Source organism: Hyperolius riggenbachi, chromosome 8 (genome assembly GCF_040937935.1).
Source record: "Hyperolius riggenbachi isolate aHypRig1 chromosome 8, aHypRig1.pri, whole genome shotgun sequence".
Taxonomy (NCBI): Eukaryota; Metazoa; Chordata; class Amphibia; order Anura; family Hyperoliidae; genus Hyperolius; species Hyperolius riggenbachi.
The window spans coordinates 174264141-174287777 of NC_090653.1; the positions used below are offsets into that span (position 1 = coordinate 174264141).

General features: G+C 45.8%; 1 protein-coding gene across 5 annotated transcripts in view; it reads left to right on the plus strand.

Annotated features, from left to right (window-relative positions):
- Positions 1-23637, plus strand: part of VSIG4 (V-set and immunoglobulin domain containing 4) — a 179226-nt gene that overhangs the window by 74855 nt on the left and 80734 nt on the right. For 3 of the 5 annotated variants that reach the window (XM_068249669.1, XM_068249674.1, XM_068249670.1), the window contains 3 exons: positions 7668-7703; positions 19224-19247; positions 20301-20333. In XM_068249669.1, coding sequence (XP_068105770.1) covers positions 7668-7703; positions 19224-19247; positions 20301-20333 — 93 coding nt within the window. The remainder of the gene's footprint in view (positions 1-7667; positions 7704-19223; positions 19248-20300; positions 20334-23637) is intronic. The other 2 variants (XM_068249672.1, XM_068249673.1) reach the window with 2 other exon arrangements.

Genomic DNA, 23637 nt, shown 5'->3' on the forward strand with positions numbered 1-23637 from the left:
ATATGTCGGAATGCGGAATTGTGCCGGAAACGGAAATCGGATATTCCGACCATGTGGCAATCAGATAAAATCCCTGGATCAACATCATTAGGCATAACCTAGTAATTGTAGCCATGGATGTCTTTCAACGCAAGGAAAGCATCTAAGCCCCCTTTAAATGCAGGTATAGAGTTTGCCATAACGACTTCCTGTGGCAATGCATTCCACATCTTAACCACTCTTACTGTAAAGAACCCTTTCCTAAATAAATGGCTAAATTGTTTTTCCTCCATGCGCAGCTCATGTCCTCTAGTCCTTTGAGAAGGCCTAGGGACAAAAAGCTCATCCGCCATGCTATTATATTGCCCTCTAATGTATTTATACATGTTAATTAGATCTCCTCTAAGGCGTCTTTCTCTAGACTAAATAAACCCAGTTTATCTAACCTTTCTTGGTAAGCGAGACCTTCCATCCCACGTATCAATTTTGTAGCTCGTCTCTGCACCTGCTCTAAAACTGCAATATCTTTTTTGTAATGTGGTGCCCAGAACTGAATTCCATATTCCAGATGTGGCCTTACTAGAGAGTTAAACAGGGGCAATATTATGCTAGCATCTCGAGTTTTTATTTCCCTTTTAATGCATCCCAAAATTTTGTTCGCTTTAGCTGCAGCGGCTTGGCATTGAGTACGATTATTTAACTTGTTGTCGATGAGTACTCCTAAGTCCTTCTCCAAGTTTGATGTTCCCAACTGTATCCCATTTATTTTGTATGGTGCTAGACCATTGGTACGACCAAAATGCATGACTTTACATTTGTCAACATTGAATTTCATCTGCCATGTATGTGCCCATATAGCCATCCTATCCAGATCCTGTTGCAATATGACACTATCTTCCTGAGAGTTGATGATTCTGCACAATTTTGTATCATCTGCAAAAATAGCAACATTGCTCACTACTGCATCTACTAGGTCATTAATAAATAAATTGAAGAGCACTGGACCCAGTACAGACCCCTGTGGGACCCCACTGCTAACAGTCTCCCATTTTGAGTACGATCCATTGACCACAACTCTTTGTTTTCTGTCCATTAGCCAGTTCCCTATCCATGCACACAAACTCTTCCCCAGTCCTTGCATCCTCAACTTTTGCACCAGACTTCTGTGGGGAACAGTGTCGAAGGCCTTTGCAAAGTCCAAGTATATCACATCTACAGCATTCCCAATATCCATATTAGCATTCACTACCTCATAAAAGCTGAGCATGTTAGTCAAACAGGACCTGTCTTTAGTAAACCCATGTTGATGCTGAGAAATAAGATTATTTTCTACTATGAAGTCATGTATAGTATCTCTTAGTAACCCCTCAAATAGTTTGCATACAACTGATGTTAAGCTTACAGGTCTATAATTTCCTGGATCAGATTTTTTGCCCTTCTTAAATAATGGGAAAACATGGGCTGTACGCCAATCCACTGGGACTCTGCTAGTTGCAAGAGAGTCACAAAAGATAAGATAAAGGGGCTTAGCTATAACTGAACTTAATTCTCTTAGGACCCGAGGATGCATGCCATCCGGGCCAGGTGCCTTGTCTATTTTTAATTTATTTAGTCTTGCCTTTACTTCTTCCTGCGTTAAGTATTTAATATTACAGTTAGAAGATTGAGACTCTTCTGCCTCTGTAATTTGCAACAGTGCTGTTTCCTTTGTGAAGACAGAAGCAAAGAAAGCATTTAATAACTCTGCCTTACCTTGGTCATCCACCATTGAGTTCCCACCCTCATCCTTTAGGATTCCTATACAGTCAACCTTTCTTTTTTTAGAGTTGATGTACTTGTAAAACTTTTTTGGGTTAGATTTGATATCCCTAGCGATTTGATTTTCAGCTTCGATCTTTGCCAGCCTAATTTCTTTTTTACAATTTTTATTGCACTCCTTATAATTACTTAGTGCAGCCTCAGTCCCCTCCTGTTTTAGGACCTTATAGGCATTCTTTTTCCTCTTCATTTTATCCCTAACCTTTCTATTCATCCATAGAGGCCTTTTTTTATTCCTTGCAGCCTGGCATCTTCCACTGCGGTGTCCCAATGGCCACAAATTTACGGAAGGCCTCAGAGTCCACCAGCTGGTATGGTAACAGCTGGCGAGCTAACAATTCCGCCACGCCAGCTGTCAGACGCCGGGCAAGGGGGTGAGTGGCAGACATTGGCTTCTTCCGCTCAAAGATTTCCTTCAAGGACACCTAGCTGCTGTGGGCAGAGGAGCAGGAACCGCTCAAGGTCAGAGGCGGAGTGGAGGAGGGTGGCTGTGAAGGTGCAAGGGAGAAAGCGGCTGGAGATGCTGCACCTGAAGGAGGAAGAGGAGAAGGAGGGTGGCTTTTCTTTTGTGTGCTGCTTTTGCTCAGGTGGTCTTCCCATTGCAGTTTGTGCCTTTTCTCCAGGTGCCTTCGTAAGGCACTTGTCCCTACGTGAGTGTTGCCCTTTCCATGGCTCAATTTTTGGAGGCAGAGAGAACAGATGGCATTGCTCCGATCTAAGGCAGACACACAAAAAAAATTCCAAACCGCTGAGCCCCCCCTGGGGTGATGGCACTATGGTGGCCTCAGCAGCTGACGTTGAAGGGCATGCTGGCTGGCTGTCCATAGGTGGCGATACATGGCGCTGGACACTGCCACCAGCTGTTTATGACGACGAGCTCCCCCTGCTTCTTTCAGGAACCCGTCTCCTCCTACTCCTCTCTGACTTCCCCTCTGACTTGTCCCCCTGTTCATCTCTTTTGGGAACGTGGCATCCGTATAATAGTCATCATCATAATCATCCTGCCCAGCTTCGCTTGCCTCAGACACCTTCAAAACTGCACCAACAGCAGGTACTTCATCATCCTCCTCCTCACACGTTACATCCATATTGTCGCCTAATTCACACATATGAGGTGGTGTAACTTGCTTAGCGCCTTCATCTTGTTGCTGCAGTAGTGGCTTTGAATCAGTGATTTCACCACCAAATAACTCCTGCAAAGTGTCAAATGCAGCGGATGTGGTGCTTGTAGTAGCGCTGGTGGCTGTGGAAGATGAGGTGTTCTATGTTAAATAGTCAACCACGTCCTGACAATCTTGGGAGTTGATGGCACGTGCCTTCTTCTGAGCACTGTACTTTGGGCCAGGGCCGCACAAAATCACATCAACACGACCTCGCACAGACCTGCCTGGTGGCCTTCCTCTGGCTCTGCCTCTACCTGTTTTGTCCCTTTTGTCCATATCAGGGGGGGGGATGAAGTGAAAGGTATGCACTGACTTGGCTAATACAATGTGCAGTCACACAGGTGCAGTTAACAGGTATGCACGGAGTGGTATATCACACTGCGCGCACTCACGTAGGTAGGTGTATATCACACTGCGTGCACTCACGTAGGTAGGTGTATATCATACTGCGTGAACTCACGTAGGTAGGTGGGTGCACTGAATACAACAGGTAGGTATATGCAGTGATGAGGTGGGTTCACTGAACTACGGTGACCATACATCCCGCTTTACCCAGGACAGGTCCCGCCTTCGGAGGGCGCTGTCCCATGCTGCATGAGGTCCCGGGAAACATCCTTTTAGCAGCGGGACGTCCCAGCCTTGGGACTCTGGCCACCGTATCTGTATGAACTGGCTGCGGCGTCTATAGACGCCGTGCCAGTTCATTGCCCGCAGCCCTACTCCAGCCTGCATAGTCTCCGGCAGGCAGAGCAGGGCTACGGGAAGATGGCTGCTGAAGCCCTGTACTGGAGACAATTTGTGTCTCCAGTACAGGGCTTTGGGCGCCATCTTGCCATAGCCCTGCTCTGACTGTCAGCGCGGGAGACTGCGGGAGAAGCAAGATGGTCCGGGGAGCAGCACGCCAGAGACCGGCCAGGAGCAAGAGGAGACTTCTGTCAGGTGAGTAAATGCTTTTTTCCCCCAGGTGAAATGCTGCCCAAATTGCGTTTATTTTGTGCTGACATGTTTCTCAGATTGCGTTTATTTTGTGCTGACATGTTTCTCACATTGCATTTATTTTGTGCTGACATGTTTCTCACATTAGGTTTATTTTGTGCTGACATGTTTCTCACATTGCGTTTATTTTGTGCTGAAATGTTGCTCACGTTACGTTTATTTTGTGCTGACATGTTGCTCACATTGCGTTTATTTTGTGCTGAAATGTTGCTCACATTGCAGTTATTTTGTGCTAAAATGTTGCTCACATTGCGTTTATTTTGTGCTGAAATGTTGCTCACATTGCATTTATTTTGTGCTGACATGTTGCTCACATTGCGTTTATTTTGTGCTGACATTTTGCACATATTGCGTTTATTTTGTGCTGAAATGTTGCTCACATTGCGTTTATTTTGTACTGACGTGTTGCTCACATTGCGTTTATTTTGTGCTGACATGTTGCTCACATTGCATTTATTTTGTGCTGACATGTTGCTCACATTGCGTTCATTTTGTGCTGACATGTTGCCTCCATTGTGTTTATTTTGTGCTTAAACATTGCCCAAATTGCGTTTACTTTGTGCTGAAACGTTGCCCACATTGCGTTTACTTTGTGCTGATATGTTGCCCCCATTGCGTTTATTTTGTGCTGACATGTTGCTCACATTGAGTTTATTTTGTGCTGACATGTTGCTCACATTGAGTTTATTTTGTGCAGAAATGTTGATCACATTGCGTTTATTTTGTGCTGAAATGTTGCTCACATTGCGTTTATTTTGTGCTGAAATGTTGCTCACAATGAGTTTATTTTGTGCTGAAATGTTGCTCACATTGCCTTTATTTTGTGCTGAAATGTTGCTCACATTGCATTTATTTTGTGCTGACATGTTGCACACATTGCGTTTATTCTGTGCTGACATGTTGCCCATTGCATTTATTTTGTGCTGACATGTTGCCCACATTGCATTTATTTTGTGTGACATGTTGCCCATTGCATTTATTTTGTGCTGACATGTTGCCCACATTGCGTTTATTTTCTGGTGTCTGGGGTAACTGTTGCTGCATTTATTATTTAATGGTCATAGTTGGCTATGTTTGCTGCTTTAGGGTTACGGTATACTATTAAATAGCATCACACAGTTTCTGCACACCTATGATGCGAATCCTCCATGGCGTAAACACTGCTTTCTTATGCCTCGCTGTTACATCATTATGCTAGCTCCACCCATACAATGTCATGGTCACGCCCATTGTTCGGTGCGATGCGCGCATTTTTCGCCCGCCACTCTAATTGAACACAACAGGTAGGTATATGCAGTGATGAGGTGGGTGCACTCAACACAACAGCTAGGTATATGCAGTACTGGATATTACAATGTGCATCAGTCACACACACAGGTAGTCACTGAATGTGCTGGGCCTGGCTGGCAGTGGCACACACACGGTATGAATTAGCAAGGCTGTCTATGCAACACAAGTGTCAGTGGGACACACACAGAAAAAAAATAGATCACAAGAACAAGATTAGCTCTCAAAAGAGCTGTTGTGGGGTGCTATTTTAGCAATAAGAATCAGCAAGGAGCAAGCTAACAAGCCTAAAACAGCTTAACTAATCTTTCCCTATGAGAGAGTCTGATGCAGCTGTCCCTTCTCTAATTAATGCAGGCACACGAGTGAGTGTAATGGCCGGCAGAGCCTGCCTTATATAAGGGGGGGGGGGAATGACTCCAGGAGAGAGTGTAGCCTGATTGGCTACAATGTGCCTGCTGACTGTGATGTAGAGGGTCAAAGTTGACCCTAATGGTGCACTATGGGGGCGAACCGAACTTCCGGGAAAGTTCGCCTTACATGGCGAACGCGAACCACCGGAGGTTCGCCTGGAACCGTTCGCCGGCGAACCGTTCGGGCCATCTCTAGTCTTTAATTCCAGCAATGAGATGGTACAAAAATTGCCATGATTCATATCATAATCATAAATCTGATTCTGATTTGGTGATACTGAATAGAGAAAACTCTTATGTAAAGAACAGGCATAAAACAATTCTCATGTTTTCTCATGAACACTATCAATAAACCTATTTTTTTCAATTAAGATAGGAAATGTTTGGGAATAGCTGCTAAGTACTGGTGTCAAAAACCTGAGCGGTTCTTGCCTTTTTCATGATTACTAACTCAGTAAAGGACCTGCCCTTAAAGCGTTGCTATCATATAAATCCGGCATAGTGGGGTCTGAACCCTGTATAACAGTAATTATAGATTGACGGTATACCTTGAAATGAATCAGAGCACTCAGTATATGATTTTATATAAAAAATTATATAAAAATTGTATTTGCTTATCATACAGCATATATACAAAATATGAACAGTTCCAAGTAGTGTTTCCTTCTAACAGTGTTCCATCTTATCATGGCCTTTATAGCCAAGCGTTCATCAATCTTCCAAATACATTCAAAAAAGAATATAACAGTTGTGTTATGTAGAATAAGATCAAAAATAATCTCATGTATGCATTTGAATCCTTATCTCTTTGTTTACTCTTGTCTAATCCCTTTCACATTTTTCTGATGGCAGTCTCCAATCTGACACCAGAGCCAGCCATGAGGGGAGGGGGGAATTTCCTTCACAGTACATCATTAACTTTGTGTGTGCAGAGAGCTCAGTCAGAGACAGGCAAAGCTTTCTCTCAGGGCTGGGGCACACCGAGTGGTTTTCTGAGCGTTTTTGCAGCCGCTTGCAGCTGCGGATACGCTAGGGTAATGTATTTCAATGGGGGTGTGCACACCACAGCGGGAGGCGTTTTGCAGAAACGAATCCTCCCGGGATGAGGCATTTTTTGGATTGCGGAGGCGTTTCTGCCTCAATGTTAAGTATAGGAAAAACGCAAACCGCTCTGAAAAACGGCAGATGAGAGCGGTTTGCCAGACGGTTTTGTTACAGAAGCTGTTCAGTAACAGCTTTACTGTAACAATATATGAAATATGCTACACTGAAATCTGCAGCAGCAACGCCTCATAAAAATAAAAAAAAGCATTTAAAAATCTGCTAGCATTTTGCGGATCTGCTAGCGGGTTTTGGTGTGCCCCAGGCCTCACACAGAGCAGAGGAAATGTATCATAAGCCCCATCTACACGATACAATTCCACGTGCGATCGATTAAATTTGTTTGGATCGAATTCGATTGGATCAATTAAATCCGACATATGTGATCGGGACTCAAACGATTGTGTGATCGATTTTGGTTAGTTAATGCAAAATCGACCACTCTATCGATCAAGTCCCGATCCGACATGTCGGATTTAATCAATCCAATCGCATTTGATCCAATCGAATTTGATAGATCGCAAGTGGAATTGTATCATGTAGGTAGGGATTTATGTGCAATATAAACATCTGCAATTGTGTGTGTGAAACCCGATAGGCTTTTGTTTTCATATAACTGCTTTAATATTACACTGTTCTTAAAATGTCAGACTGCAGAGATTCATCCCTTTGCAAATGAGACATTCCAAACGTAGCTAAAATCTACACTCAATGAATTACAGCTTTTCCCTCTGGTATTTAACATGAAAAGTAGGAAAATGTTTACACAGCTACTTAGACATTATTGGTACATTGTCATTTTAGAATACTTGGGAATTGATAGTGTTCCTTTAATGCAAAGCATGACAAGTATGTGCTAAAATTGGAAGATTAATGTATCAACCCAAATATCTCTGTTTTCTTATTTTAGCACAAGCAGAAACTGAAAAAGATAAAGGTGCTGGTGGTGAGTAGATAATTGTTAAATTACATGCCTGTTCTAAACCTTAAAGGGAACCTGAAGCAAGCAAAATTATTTAAAATAAACACATGACGTAGCTGCAAATGAATATTACATAGTAACCTCACCGTCAGTTCCTCTCAGAAGCTCACCATTTTCTTCTTACAGTGTTCCCTTCCAGTTCTGACATTATTTTTTCAGAACTGAAAGATACCAGTTGCGGTCAGTTATATATCAGCAGCTGTCAGTTACAACTTGTCATGGAACAGCCGTGAGAAATGAAAATGCAACCGCAATCGGTGTCCTGCCTCGATTGCCTTGCGCTGCCAAATCAGAATCTCATGTCTGTGGATACCATTCAGTCCAGCCTGGAGGGTCTCTGCTGTCTTCATAAGAGCAGCAGAGTTCTTTTCTTGAAACCTGGTGCCTGTGACCTGTTAGCCAGAGGTGTAAACTCAAAGCTTGTCCCAGCTGATTTCACATTCAGATGCTAATGAAAGGAACCAAAAGGTCCATTTCATACAGGGCAATCCCAGGAAGCTAGTCACAGCTTGAAACTAGACATCCTGGCTGCAGCAAAAAGCAGGAAGAAATGAATGTTGTATATGTTTTTTTGCATATTTAAGGAATACCGTTCAGGTGAGAAATGTGAAAGTTATATCATTCTGCTGGTCCGGATCTTGTGAGTATTTTGATATTAAATTGGGGTCACTGGCATAACCAGAACTCGGGGGGATTCCACCGTTTTTTAACAAGGCATGCAAACATGCCCAAGTTTGGTATCATATGAACTGGCCTAGTCTGAGAAATATGAATATGTGATGGTCATGTGTGTGCGGAAAGCGTAAGCCGAGATATGGCAAATGTCATATTTGGTGGGCATAGAGCACCCCTCCAGGGAGCTCACCGCCCTTGTCCAACCCCTGGGCTGTACTTGAGGCTCCACCCAAAGGTGGGCATTGTTCACAAGTGTTTGCAAGGGACCACTCCCTCAGTCCTCCAAATTCCACCTTCACGAAAGCACTCTGCCAGCCAGGGGACCATGTGGTTGGCGGCCATCTTGTCTGAGCTGAAATAAAGGACACATGGCTAGCGGCCATCTTGATCGGCCATCTTTGCTGAAACTGAACAAAGGACATTTTCCAGTTTGCTTGGATTTTAAACTTTGCTAAAAACTGAACAAAAGGAACTCTACAAGTTTTCCCAGAACGGACATATTTCTACAAACCCTAAGTATTTTCTCCTTTTTTATTTCATACTGGCTATTAATGTCTCAATAATTGTTGATTTTAATAATTGTCTGTATATATTAATTATTTATATTGCTTTCAATAAACCGACGCTATCGTCAGTTGTTGTTCTAGCTACCCTATTATTCAGCATACACAGAAACTGATCCCAGGTCTCTGAAGAGACGCTACTATTGTTTGTTGTTGGCTAGACAGAATACAGCGTGTTTTAACCATTTTTATTTGTAAATCTAGGCACAGACAGTCAGCGGGCTCCTCTGTTCCATGGTAACAGAGGTGGTGGCAGTTAAACCCTGAACTAGTGTGTAAGTTGTAATTACCGTACCTCACAGGCTCCCCTCTGGTTGGTCTGTGGCCAATTCCCAACGGTTCCTGCGCATTGACTGCGACCAGAGTTCGCACGATCCGTGCGCTGGCACTGTTTGGAAGGCCATTTGCGGTCTGACCACTAGGGCTCCTGTGACAGTGTTTGGCAGCGGTTGGGACCTGTGTTGTGCTGAAAGTATCTAAGATAGCGCTAGCGCTATTAAGAAACGAACTAATTCGTTGGTGTAGCTGGAAGGCAATATATTTTTTATATATACAGAGAGACTGTGTAGCCAGTACCCCTCCCCAAAAGTTTTATTTTATTTGGCATGGAAATGTCGAGGAACTACCAGAACATGTGCCTAGCAGACCTGGAAAATCGTTGCAAAGCGAGGGGCATGGACATCCTCCGCAAGAAAAAACGGGACCTGATAGCAGACTTGTCCAGATGGGATACCCAGCAACTGCGGGAGCCGGGAGTGTCCACTGAAGTGGATACCAGCCCATCTGACTCATGTCGAGGGGAACCAGAGACTGAAGATCCTGAGCGTACAGAGGTTGAGCAACCTGCGGGCAATGCGGCAACAGTTACACAGGAGGCTGTCAGTATGGTCCCCAATCCCAGAGTTTCTGAAAGTACTCGCCTGGAACTGGCCAGTACTGGACTGTCCATGGGTGCTGACCCGGTAATGCAGCAGGCATTACGAAAGCTGATGGAGACTGACCTGGACAAGTACCTGCAGTACATGCAAGCACAGTTGGAGTGCCGATCTGCAGAACGCAAGGCTGCTGCTGCTGCTGAAGAACGCCACGCGGAGAGGGATGCCGCGGAGCGAGAACGGAAGCGGCATACGACAGCATGAGCTAAACATGGCAAAAGTTCAACAGACCAGCCAGAGTTCGCCGCCCAGCCTCCCTGCTGAAGGAGCATCACCCGTAAGTGCAAAATTTAAATTTGCTAATATTGAAAAAGACACTGACATTGACTTGTTTTTGCGGTCTATTGAAAAGGCATGCCGTCAGTATTGTCTGCCCCAAGACCAGTGGGCCAGACATCTGACACCTTTGCTGCGCTACAAAGCGCTTGATGCTTTCACAGAGCTACCTGCGGAAAAAAATAATAATTATGCCGCTATAAAAGACGCTATCATTACCAAATACCAGCTGACGCCAGAAGTCTATTGCAAAAAGTTCAGGGCCTGGCAGAAAAAGTCTTCTGACTCTTATCGAGATTTGGTCAGCAAATTCGTTCTTCTTGCTGGGGACTGATTTGGGCAAGCTTGTGTCCTACTATGAACCTGCCACGACCGCCTTGTCGCTCACGGAAGGAGACGGACTCTCCACCCACCACCAGGTACTTTATACACTTGGGGGAGCACCAAGGGGAGGTGGGTTGAATGTGCCCAGTTCAAGGGTACCAGGTTCAATAGTGCCTGCTTCAAAGGCACCTGAGTTTGATGTACAAACTGCCTGTTGTGATGAAAATGTAACTGTACCTGTGTTTAATGTACAAATGGTCTGTAATGAAAATGTGTCTAGGCCTGTCACTGTCATTAATGCCTGCAACGATGGTTTGAGTAATGCCAGTCTGTGCCATTCCGAAGGTATACCTGTGCTAGCAGTACCGTGCAGCGGTACTGCTCAGAACCCGAGCTCAGAACAAGTGGAGGGGGTTCCAGCCTTCTCCCCTCCTCTGACCGCAGGGATGAGACCTTTCAGCCGCTGGCCTCGTGTGACATGAGAAAGTTGGCTGAAACTAAAAGCTTCCTCACAGCAGGACTACAAAGCGACCCAAGCCTGGAGGTGCTCAGGCAGCAAGCCTCTGAGTCCCTCGCAGACGGGGCCGCTTTCAAGGTGTACTGGGAAGGTGGGAGACTGTACAGCGAGTCTGTACAGCCCCCTACCGGTAGATCACATGCGAATACCAAATGGCTTGTGGTCCCGAGTGCGTTCAGGGGACATGTGCTGAAATCCGCACATGATAATTCCCTGACAGGACACTCTGGTGTCGCAAGACACTTGCCTGTATTCGGAGACAGTTTTATTGGCCCAGGATGAACAGGGATGTAGCAAACTACTGCAAAGCATGTGCCGTCTGTCAGGAGCTGGGAAGGTCCAGGGATTCCCGTGGGGTTCCCTTAGGTCTACAGCCACTTCGCAGGGAACCCCTGCGTGGGCTGGCTGTTGACCTACCCAAACCACTGCCCATTGTCAGCAGTCCCGGCAGACACCACATCCGACCGCAGTGGCGCAAATGCCCTGTCCAGAACGGTCCATGTCGGGTCAAACCTGAGGGTAGCAGACCGCGACCTATCCAGTGGAACCGAGCCGCAGGCGCCAATGGGTTTTCCCGCCGTGCCGGCAGCTCGAGACCCATCAGCCAGGTTGACCGACACGAAGCGGGCAGCCGACACCAGAACGCTGATGGGCTGTCCCGGTGTCAGGGGGAACTAGACCCAACAGCGCCAATGGCTGCTACGGTGGATGTCTTGGTGACAACCCCCAACACAGCATCCGGAAGGGGAGGTGTCACGGAACAGCCGTGAGAAACGAAAATGCAACCGCAATCGGTTTCCTGCCTCGATTGCCTTGCGCTGCCAAATCAGAATCTCATGTCTGTGGATACCATTCAGTCCAGCTGAAACTGAACAAAGGACATTTTCCAGTTTGCTTGGATTTTAAACTTTGCTAAAAACTGAACAAAAGGAACTCTACAAGTTTTCCCAGAACGGACATATTTCTACAAACCCTAAGTATTTTCTCCTTTTTTATTTCATACTGGCTATTAATGTCTCAATAATTGTTGATTTTAATAATTGTCTGTATATATTAATTATTTATATTGCTTTCAATAAACCGACGCTATCGTCAGTTGTTGTTCTAGCTACCCTATTATTCAGCATACACAGAAACTGATCCCAGGTCTCTGAAGAAACGCTACTATTGTTTGTTTTTGGCTAGACAGAATACAGCGTGTTTTAACCATTTTTATTTGTAGATCTAGGCACAGACAGTCAGCGGGCTCCTCTGTCCCATGGTAACAGAGGTGGTGGCAGTTAAACCCTGAACTAGTGTGTAAGTTGTAATTACCGTACCTCACAGGCTCCCCTCTGGTTGGTCTGCGGCCAATTCCCAACGGTTCCTGCGCATTGACTGCGACCAGAGTTCGCACGATCCGTGCGCTGGCACCGTTTGGAAGGCCATTTGCGGTCTGACCACTAGGGCTCCTGTGACAGTGTTTGGCAGCGGTTGGGACCTGTGTTGTGCTGAAAGTATCTAAGATAGCGCTAGCGCTATTAAGAAACGAACTAATTCGTTGGTGTAGCTGGAAGGCAATATATTTTTTATATATACAGAGAGACTGTGTAGCCAGTACCCCTCCCCAAAAGTTTTATTTTTTTTTGGCATGGAAATGTCCAGGAACTACCAGAACATGTGCCTAGCAGACCTGGAAAATCGTTGCAAAGCGAGGGGCATGGACATCCTCCGCAAGAAAAAACGGGACCTGATAGCAGACTTGTCCAGATGGGATACCCAGCAACTGCGGGAGCCGGGAGTGTCCGCTGAAGTGGATACCAGCCCATCTGACTCATGTCGAGGGGAACCAGAGACTGAAGATCCTGAGCGTACAGAGGTTGAGCAACCTGCGGGCAATGCGGCAACAGTTACACAGGAGGCTTTCAGTATGGTCCCCAATCCCAGAGTTTCTGAAAGTACTCGCCCGGAACTGGCCAGTACTGGACTGTCCATGGGTGCTGACCCGGTAATGCAGCAGGCATTACGAAAGCTGATGGAGACTGACCTGGACAAGTACCTGCAGTACATGCAAGCACAGTTGGAGTGCCGATCTGCAGAACGCAAGGCTGCTGCTGCTGCTGCTGAAGAACGCCACGCGGAGAGGGATGCCGCTGAGCGAGAACGGAAGCGGCATACGACAGCATGAGCTAAACATGGCAAAAGTTCAACAGACCAGCCAGAGTTCGCCGCCCAGCCTCCCTGCTGAAGGAGCATCACCCTTAAGTGCAAAATTTAAATTTGCTAATATTGAAAAAGACACTGACATTGACTTGTTTTTGCGGTCTATTGAAAAGGCATGCCGTCAGTATCGTCTGCCCCAAGACCAGTGGGCCAGACATCTGACACCTTTGCTGCGCTACAAAGCGCTTGATGCTTTCGCAGAGCTACCTGCGGAAAAAAATAATGATTATGCCGCTATAAAAGACGCTATCATTACCAAATACCAGCTGACGCCAGAAGCCTATTGCAAAAAGTTCAGGGCCTGGCAGAAAAAGTATTCTGACTCTTATCGAGATTTGGTCAGCAGCTTGCTCACCACACTCCGCCAGTGGACTCTAGGCCTCACCAAAGGGTCTTATGATGTCCTGGAGAGCTTGATAGTCCTGGAATAATTTCTGAACATTTGCCCTGCTGATGTACGACAGTTTGTGCTTGAGCGCAAGCCTGCGTCAGAAACTGTCGCTGCAGACCTCGCTGAGACCTTTGCCACTAACCGGGTGTCTGATACACGCAGAACTGTCCCATCCAGCTGGAGAGGAGGTCAGCCCAATACCCCGGCAGACTCTCCTGCCCCTGTGAGCCGTCAGCCACAGAGGCCACCCAGCGCAGCTACTGCACCCAGGCCTGCAGCCCCTGGAGAGGTCACCTGTCACTACTGCCGCCAGCCCGGACACATGAAATTCGACTGTCCAGAGCAGAGACAGACACCACCAGCACCTGCAGCACCTGTATTCCCTGTACCTCACCCAAAGCAGAGGCAACCCGCCAGCGAACCACAGCCTGGATCATCAGATTTTGTTCTGTTTGCCCGCGGAAAGGAAATCCGCGACCGAACCGACCAGCAGCAGCCTGTTAGAGTGAACGACAAAGTTGTCACCGGATTCCGAGACACCGGAGCTGACATCACGTTGGTTCACTCACACCTTGTGCCAAAGGAGAGCATCAGCTCCAGCCGATCTCTTGCCCTTACTGGAGTGGAGGGCACTCTTTTACACATAGCCCACGCGAGAGTGAAGCTTGACTGGGGGGTAGGGGTCCAAGAAAGAGAATCTCCCAGTCCCTGTGTTGCTGGGGACTGATTTGGGCAAGCTTGTGTCCTACTACGAACCTGCCACGACCGCCTTGTCGCTCATGGAAGGAGACGGACTCTCCACCCACCACCAGGTACTTTATACACTTGGGGGAGCACCAAGGGGAGGTGGGTTGAATGTGCCCAGTTCAAGGGTACCAGGTTCAATAGTGCCTGCTTCAAAGGCACCTGAGTTTGATGTACAAACTGCGTGTTGTGATGAAAATGTAACTGTACCTGTGTTTAATGTACAAACGGTCTGTAATGAAAATGTGTCTAGGCCTGTCACTGTCATTAATGCCTGCAACGATGATTTGAGTAATGCCAGTCTGTGCCATTCCGAAGGTATACCTGTGCTAGCAGTACCGTGCAGCGGTACTGCTCAGAACCCGAGCTCAGAACAAGTGGAGGGGGTTCCGGCCTTCTCCCCTCCTCTGACCGCAGGGATAAGACCTTTCAGCCGCTGGCCTCGTGTGACATGAGAAAGTTGGCTGAAACTGACAGCTTCCTCACAGCAGCACTACAAAGCGACCCAAGCCTGGAGGTGCTCAGGCAGCAAGCCTCTGAGTCCCTCGCAGACGGGGCCGCTTTCAAGGTGTACTGGGAAGGTGGGAGACTGTACAGCGAGTCTGTACAGCCCCCTACCGGTAGATCACATGCGAATACCAAATGGCTTGTGGTCCCGAGTGCGTTCAGGGGACATGTGCTGAAATCCGCACATGATAATTCCCTGACAGGACACTCTGGTGTCGCAAGACACTTGCCTGTATTCGGAGACAGTTTTATTGGCCCAGGATGAACAGGGATGTAGCAAACTACTGCAAAGCATGTGCCGTCTGTCAGGAGCTGGGAAGGTCCAGGGATTCCCGTGGGGTTCCCTTAGGTCTACAGCCACTTCGCAGGGAACCCCTGCGTGGGCTGGCTGTTGACCTACCCAAACCACTGCCCATTGTCAGCAGTCCCGGCAGACACCACATCCGACCGCAGTGGCGCAAATGCCCTGTCCAGAACGGTCCATGTCGGGTCAAACCTGAGGGTAGCAGACCGCGACCTATCCAGTGGAACCGAGCCGCAGGCGCCAATGGGTTTTCCCGCCGTGCCGGCAGCTCGAGACCCATCAGCCAGGTTGACCGACACGAAGCGGGCAGCCGACACCAGAACGCTGATGGGCTGTCCCGGTGTCAGGGGGAACTAGACCCAACAGCGCCAATGGCTGCTACGGTGGATGTCTTGGTGACAACCCCCAACACAGCATCCGGAAGGGGAGGTGTCACGGAACAGCCGTGAGAAACGAAAATGCAACCGCAATCGGTTTCCTGCCTCGATTGCCTTGCGCTGCCAAATCAGAATCTCATGTCTGTGGATACCATTCAGTCCAGCCTGGAGGGTCTCTGCTTTCTTCATAAGAGCAGCAGAGTTCTTTTCATGAAACCTGGTGCCTGTGACCTGTTAGCCAGAGGTGTAAACTCAAAGCTTGTCCCAGCTGATTTCACATTCAGATGCTAATGAAAGGAACCAAAAGGTCCCTTTCATACAGGGCAATCCCAGGAAGCTAGTCAAAGCTTGAAACTAGACATCCTGGCTGCAGCAAAAAGCAGGAAGAAATGAATGTTGTATATGTTTTTTTGCATATTTAAGGAATACCGTTCATGTGAGAAATGTGAAAGTTATATCATTCTGCTGGTCCGGATCTTGTGAGTATTTTGATATTAAATTGGGACCACTGGCATAACCAGAACTCAGGGGATTCCACCGTTTTTTAATCGGGCATGCAAACTTGCCCAAGTTTGGTATCATATGAACTGGCCTAGTCTGAGAAATATGAATATGTGATGGTCATGTGTGTGCGGAAAGCGTAAGCCGAGATATGGCAAATGTCATATTTGATGGGCATAGAGCACCCCTCCAGGGAGCTCACCGCCCGTGTCCAACCCCTGGGCTGTACTTGAGGCTCCACCCAAAGGTGGGCATTGTTCAAAAGTGTTTGCAAGGGACCACTCCCTCAGTCCTCCAAATTCCACCTTCACGAAAGCACTCTGCCAGCCAGGGGACCATGTGGTTGGCGGCCATCTTATCTGAGCTGAAACAAAGGACACATGGCTAGCGGCCATCTTGATCGGCCATCTTTGCTGAAACTGAACAAAGGACATTTTCCAGTTTGGTTGGATTTTAAACTTTGCTGAAACTGAACAAAAGGAACGCTACAAGTTTTCCCAGAACTGACATATTTCTACAAACCCTAAGTATTTTCTCCTTTTTTATTTCATACTGGCTATTAATGTCTCAATAATTGTTGATTTTAATAATTGTCTGTATATATCAATTATTTATATTGCTTTCAATAAACCGACGCTATCATCAGTTGTTGTTCTAGCTACCCTATTATTCAGCATACACAGAAACTGATCCCAGGTCTCTGAAGAGACACTACTATTGTTTGTTGTTGGCTAGACAGAATACAGCGTGTTTTAACCGTTTTTATTTGTAGATCTAGGCACAGACAGTCAGAGGGCTCCTCTGTCCCATGGTAACAGAGGTGGTGGCAGTTAAGCCCTGAACTAGTGTGTAAGTTGTAATTACCGTACCTCACAGGCTCCCTTCTGGTTGGTTTGCGGCCAATTCCCAACGGTTCCTGCGCATTGACTGTGACCAGAGTTCGTACCATCCGTGCGCTGGCGCCGTTTGGAAGGCCATTTGCGGTCTGACCACTAGGGCTCCTGTAACACAACCGAATGTGCAAGGTAATGTCCATGTTTCCCTATGGCTCAAGTTTTTAAAATGGAGGACGGAGAATAAGGCCCCGTTCACACTGCACGCATTTCCAGACGCGTTTTGGGAACGCGTGCAGGAGGCCCACACGCACGACAACAGACATTGACATCGTCTGATGTTCACACTGCATGCGTTCCAGACCAGTGAGGTTTGTAATGTGAACAGGGCCTTACATTGATCACAGTGGACAAATGGGACACAGGATAGGAGAAAGAGATTGAGGAGTAGACTACACAGGAGGTAAGGATGACCTGTGTATGGTTATTTTGATTTTTTATTTTCAGTTCAGGTTCTCTTTAAAGTGTAACTGTCGGGCATAAAATAAAAAATCAGTTCTTTCATTTTATCTGGTAAACAAGTAATACGTATGCTAACCAGACAATCCAAAAGTTAAAAATCACTCTTAAGGTCTGATATTTATGAATGACTTGTCGTTCAAACCGGTCATTTGAACGTCAGTTTGGCGTTTGTACGAACAATCGTTAGACTGATAGAAGCAGTTTTGACTGATCCACTTGACGGATCCGTGGACTAACTGTCGTTCAAACAACAGTTAGGTCCGTACATGTGTACAAACGACTTGTTTGAGAGTCTATTAGTTTGACACTAATAGATTTTCAAACATAAAGTCGTTTGATCAGTGATTTGATCTAGTCCATTGTTCTATCAAGTCCATTGACCACTCAAACGACATGTAAATTAGCTGTAATTAGCATTTCAAATGTTTTGTCCTCTGGGTGTACTGTGTGAGTCTGGATGACTTTTTGTTTGAATGACAAGTTGTTCATACATCTGGTTTGAAAGACAATCCGGCATAAAATCAGACATGTGCACCTTTAGGGCTTGTTCACACCTAGAGGGCTTTCTTTTTTTTTTTGTTTTATTTTTTTGTGATTTTCAAAATTGCCCTAAAAGCGCTTGTGCAATGATTCCCTATGAGAGTGTTCACATATGAACGGTTCAATTCCGATCCACTCGCCTAAGCACTGCCTGTACCATTTTTGGGTCGATTTGCCTTAATGGAAGGCATAGGGAAATCGCAAAGCGCTTGAAAAAGCGTTTTGTATAGTGATTTCCCCAGCGCTTTCATGAATAAATAAATTGTATTTATTAATTTCCGGGTGAAAGAGTTCACTTCCTGACTGACGTCTGGAAGTGAAAAAACGAAGCGCTCTGAAGAGAAAAAGGGCCCGGCTGGATAACGAATTGGCGCCAGTGGATAACGAAATCTCAATAATGATAAACATTGTTAACAAAATTGGTTAACAATAAATACAGTTTTAAAGCAGACGGTAAAAAAATGAAAAGATATTAACGTTTAAAATTGTTACTTAATTCAACAATAAAGCTTAGAACCCTCCCCTGGTGGTGCCTAAACCTAACCACTTCCCTGGTCGTGGCTAACCCTAACCACCCCACCAGTGGTGCCAAACCCTTAACACCCCAGGTGGTGCCTAACCCTATCCACCCCCTGGTGGTACCTAACCCTAACACACATAGAAATGATAATATCTTTGATAACTTAAAATCTGTACATACAAACAAAATAATATGACAAAAACCATAACGTTGCAAGCTTCTAAAACGATAACATATTTCAAAAACTTTAATGTTCTAATGTTGTTAACAATATTTATCGGGCGCCGATAAATATCGGGCGCCCTTTTTCTGCTTTGGGTGCTGTATTAACGATAAATGCATTATAATCTATGGGGCGCCCTTTTAGTCGCTAGCATCCTTTTCCCCCTTGCAGCCATCAATCACCTGCTCCCCCGCCTCCTCCATGTCTCGCTCCCCGCCTCCGTAACTTCGCTCCCAATCAGCATCTAAGCCATGACCCAGGAAGTACTTCTGGGCCGTGGCCATCTTGGATTTTCTCAGCCAGTGAATGGAGGTTACATCAGCTGTGGAATATGAATGGGGTCCACCGAGAGCGGCGTGGAGATGAATCCGGGAGGTGGCGTGGAGCAGGTAGTATGTTTTTTTTTTTATTTAGCCACCTTGGGTTCTCTTTAATGCATAATAATCACAATTAACTAAAATAAATATATGTGATATATTTAAGCGAGAAATCTGACAGTAATACAGTATCTCTGTTTTTTTTTTCTTTAGAACAACCAGGGACTAAAAAAACTGGTGAGTGTTTGGCTAAATGTATGTTTGGTCTAACTTCTTTGCCTTAAAGTAGTACTTAAAACAAACAGGCATTCATTGGGCTTGATTCACTAACATGCCTTATCCCAGTAAACACGCCTTATCAGAGATAACACGCCTTATCCAAGTTAACACGCTTTATCAGAGATGACACGCCTTATCAAAGTTAACACGCCTTATAAGAGTAGCATAGAAAGCGCTACAAACTTATGCCTGATAATTAACAATGACAAGAGCTCCACTCGTCCTGCCTTGAGCACCTGCGGGTTCGTAGAGCTTGCTATGCTACTCTGATAAGGCGTATTAACTTTGATAAGGCGTGCTATCTCTGATAAGTGAAGAGATGGGGGTGTCTTGACACCCCTAAAAAAGAACAGGCATCAAAAACAGGAGCCCAATAGTGCAAAACGTTTTGTGAACAAAAAAAAGCTGTATAAAGAATGTTCTACTCACAAAGGCGGGTTGCAGGGGGCAACCGACCACAGGAAGCAGGTGGAGACAATGAACGCAACTCCACTCGGGGTGGCCTTTATGGACCAGGTTGCAGTCGCTCTCCTTGGTGAAAGCTGACAGGTGTCCACTGTGGTCGAGACCACTTGTGGTCTGTCTAGACCCCTCCAACAATCACTGTTGGGGGCGGGGGGTATGGAAGCACAAATGAGGGAATAAGGCGCCCTGGTGTAGATAAAACTATATTTGTTTTTAATAGTTTTATCTACACCAGGGCTACTCTTTCCCACATTTGTGTATCTCTGATAAGGCGTGTTAACTCGAATAAGGAATGTTATCTCTGATAAGGCGTGTTAACTTGGATAAGGTGTGTTAACTAGGATAAGGCATGCTATTTGTCTTAGTGAATCAAGCCCATTCTGTGCAAAATTAGCAGTAAAAGGAATGATGACAAAGTGAAATCAACAAAAACATTAACATGTGGAAACAAGCAAACAGTAAAGGCACCAATGATAATGTAATGCAATAAACTAATGTATTGCATCCCACTAATGTATATATATATATATTTGTATTTATTTTTAGAACAACCAGTGACTGGAATAATTGAAAAAACTAGTGAGTGGTTGTCTGATTAATGATTTATTCCATGTCTGTCCCTATCCTTAAAGTACGTAGTATTGGATATAAACGTCGAAACTGTCAGGGAGGTTGATTTATGAATGCATTGAGGTGTGCTTGCACACATTTACCTTCGGCACTTGCATACATTTACTTTTGCGGGCAATTTTTTTTTATAAAACAGTTCTGCTGTGTCTTGTCTTTTCTTTCCGTTTAATTACTTGCAATCTTGCAATACTAGGTTTATATTGCTGCTCGCCTAGTGGTTGTTATTATTATTATTGATGTATATAGCGCCACCATCTTCCGTGGCGTTGTACAATAGCATACAGGGTATAACAATACAACAGTTGATACAAGAGAAGAGGATATAACAGCTAATGCAGTGAACAAATGAACTACATATTGCACACAGGGGTGGGAGGTATGTACACCCAATACACAGTGTTGTGAGACATAAAGGGAAGGGAGCCATGGCCAAAAGGCCTTACAGTCTAAAGGTTTAAGGTATAGGACAGTAGGTAAGGGGAAGCTGTGTGTGGAGTGGTATAAATGGTGGTTAGTGGGCAGAGTCCTAGGTAGAAGAGTATACTTATTCTAAAGGAAGAAACGGGATATCAACCTTAATTAGCAGCGCTCGCCTCACCCGCGAATATCTAAGACATAAAAATTGGAATGGGGAGCTCTGTCTGAGCATCAAGTTATCAAAAAGGCTTTATTTTTAAATAGTAATAGCAAAAGATTCCAGAAACACAAAACACTAAAACAACCCCATGTTAAAAACCAAAGAAGCACCTAAGGTTAATGGCCGTAGATAGTCCTTATTGGAGTGCACTACTATGAAACAGAACTAATGTGTACACATTACTTATCTTCGGGCCAATAAAGTGGTATGCTTCTATAGGTGACCACCTAGAGTCCAGTAATGGCAGCGAGCGCACAGCATGGAGGGAGCTCATGGGATGGCTGTGGCCCCCCCCCCCCCCTTCCCCCTTGCTACTAACTGTCAGTGATTATTTGCAGGTGAGCACGTGTGGGAGAGGGTTTGAGGAGCCTATCGGGCAGAGGGGTTTAGATTCCTGCCTGGAGATAGCTGTTGATTGGCGGGAGTTCCCCTTTTAAGGAACTGCGCCAGAGGGGAGATTACCTGCTGTTGGGAGAAGATCGCAGCGTGAAGACCTGTTTCCCCCCCCCCCCCCCCCTTCTTTTTAGGTTTTTGTTTTGTTGTGGTTTTTATTAGTAGGAGCTGGTGATTCAGCTCTGCTGAATGTACTTATGGTTATGGTTATACAATCTATTTGATGGTTATTGAGCATAAAGCTCAGGTGTTAAGTCCTTGGTAACCTTTAATAAAAGCCACGGCCTATCAACTGCAATCTGGTGTGGTGTATTCATTTATTATTAGTGATGTTATTTATCCTGTATAGTCCCCTCATGCCATCCCATGGCAGCTATGTATCCTTGTCACCCCGTACACTATAATCTGGCATGCCTCTATGCCCTGAGCATGTACGCATTCATTATTTACAGACCCATATGGGTCCTATACCTCAATCGGTATACCGGGTTAGGCGTTTTCAACAAGCAACTCATGTGTCCTTGGTGTTTCAGAGAAGCAGACTGATGTATTTACATCCAGCGGGATACCTCAGTATGAAGTAGTTCGACCGTACATTCTTACCACTCTGTTGTGCATGCAATTGCAATTGTAGTATCAGCCGTGCCGTCTGTTCAGTTGTCTCATGTGAATAATAAGTGGCATAGACAACGTGGCATAGTATCAAATAGACCTTCTTACGCAACCATATGGTCGCATTACCGTTTCCGAGAGGACGAATGCGGAGGCACGGGGGACGCTGTAAGCAGGCCGCTTCCTGGTTCGGCGTCACACAGCACGTGACACGTTTCGTCACTCTAGATTTTTTCAGACGTACTGTGCATGTGTGAGGTCTTCTACTTTATAGCCTCGCTGGGAGGCATTAAATCAATTTTAAAGTACATGGAAAGGCGCGATGGTGACATCTTGTGGATAGATTAGGTACAGCCACTTTGGAACAAAAAATCACTTATATGTAAGAAATCCAAGCCTTACAGGAAGGATTTTATATTCAAGTCTTTGTTGATACCCTGTGGATACAGATTAGTGTTGGGCGAACACCTAGATGTTCGGGTTCGCGAACGTTCGCCGAACATCGCCGCGATGTTCGGGTGTTCGCGCCAAACTCCGAACATAATGGAAGTCATGGGGAACCCGAACTTTCGTGCTTTTTAAAGCTTCCTTACATGCTACATACCCCAAATTTGCAGGGTATGTGCACCTTGGGAGTGGGTACAAGAGGAAAAAAAAATATTTGAAAAAGAGCTTATAGTTTTTGAGAAAATTGATTGTAAAGTTTCAAAGGAAAAACTGTCTTTTAAATGTGGAAAATGTCATGTTTCTTTGCACAGGTAACATGCTTTTTGTCGCCATGCAGTCATACATGTAATACAGAGAAGAGGTTCCAGGAAAAGGGACCGGTAACGCTAACCCAGCACCAGCAGCAGCACACGTGATGGAACAGGAGGGGGAGACGCAGGAGGAGAAGGCCACGCTTTGTGAGACACAACAACCCAGGCCTTGCATGAGGACAAGAAGCGTGCGGATAGCATGCTTTTTACCACCATGCAGTCATAAATGTAATAAAGATAAGAGGTTCAATAAACAGGGACCACGCGCCGGCAACGCTAACCCAGCAGCAGCAGCAGCAGCAGCAGACGTGATGGAACAGGAGGAGGCGCAGGAGGAGAAGGCCACGCTTTTTGAGACACAACAACACAGGCCTTGCATGAGGACAAGAAGCGTGCGGATAGCATGCTGTGTACCGCCATGCAGTCATAAATGTAATAAAGATAAGAGGTTCCATAAACAGGGACCGGCAACGCTAAACCATCCCAGATGTTCATTGGTCATGTTACTTGGTTGGGGTCCTGGAGTGTTGCGTAGTCGTTTCCAATGCAGGATTGATTCATTTTAATTTGAGTCAGACGGTCTTCATTTTCTGTGGAGAGGCGGATACGCCGATCTGTGATGATGCCTCCGGCAGCACTGAAACAGCGTTCCGACATAACGCTGGCTGCCGGGCAAGCCAGCACCTCTATTGCGTACATTGCCAGTTTGTGCCAGGTTTCTAGCTTCATGCCCGGTTTCAGGTCCAAATCCGTCTGTTACTTTATTCCCCTCCAAATTTCCTCCCCTGTGTGCTGCTTATCCCCAAGGCAGATCAGCTTCAGCAACGCTTGCTGACGCATGCCAACAGCTGTG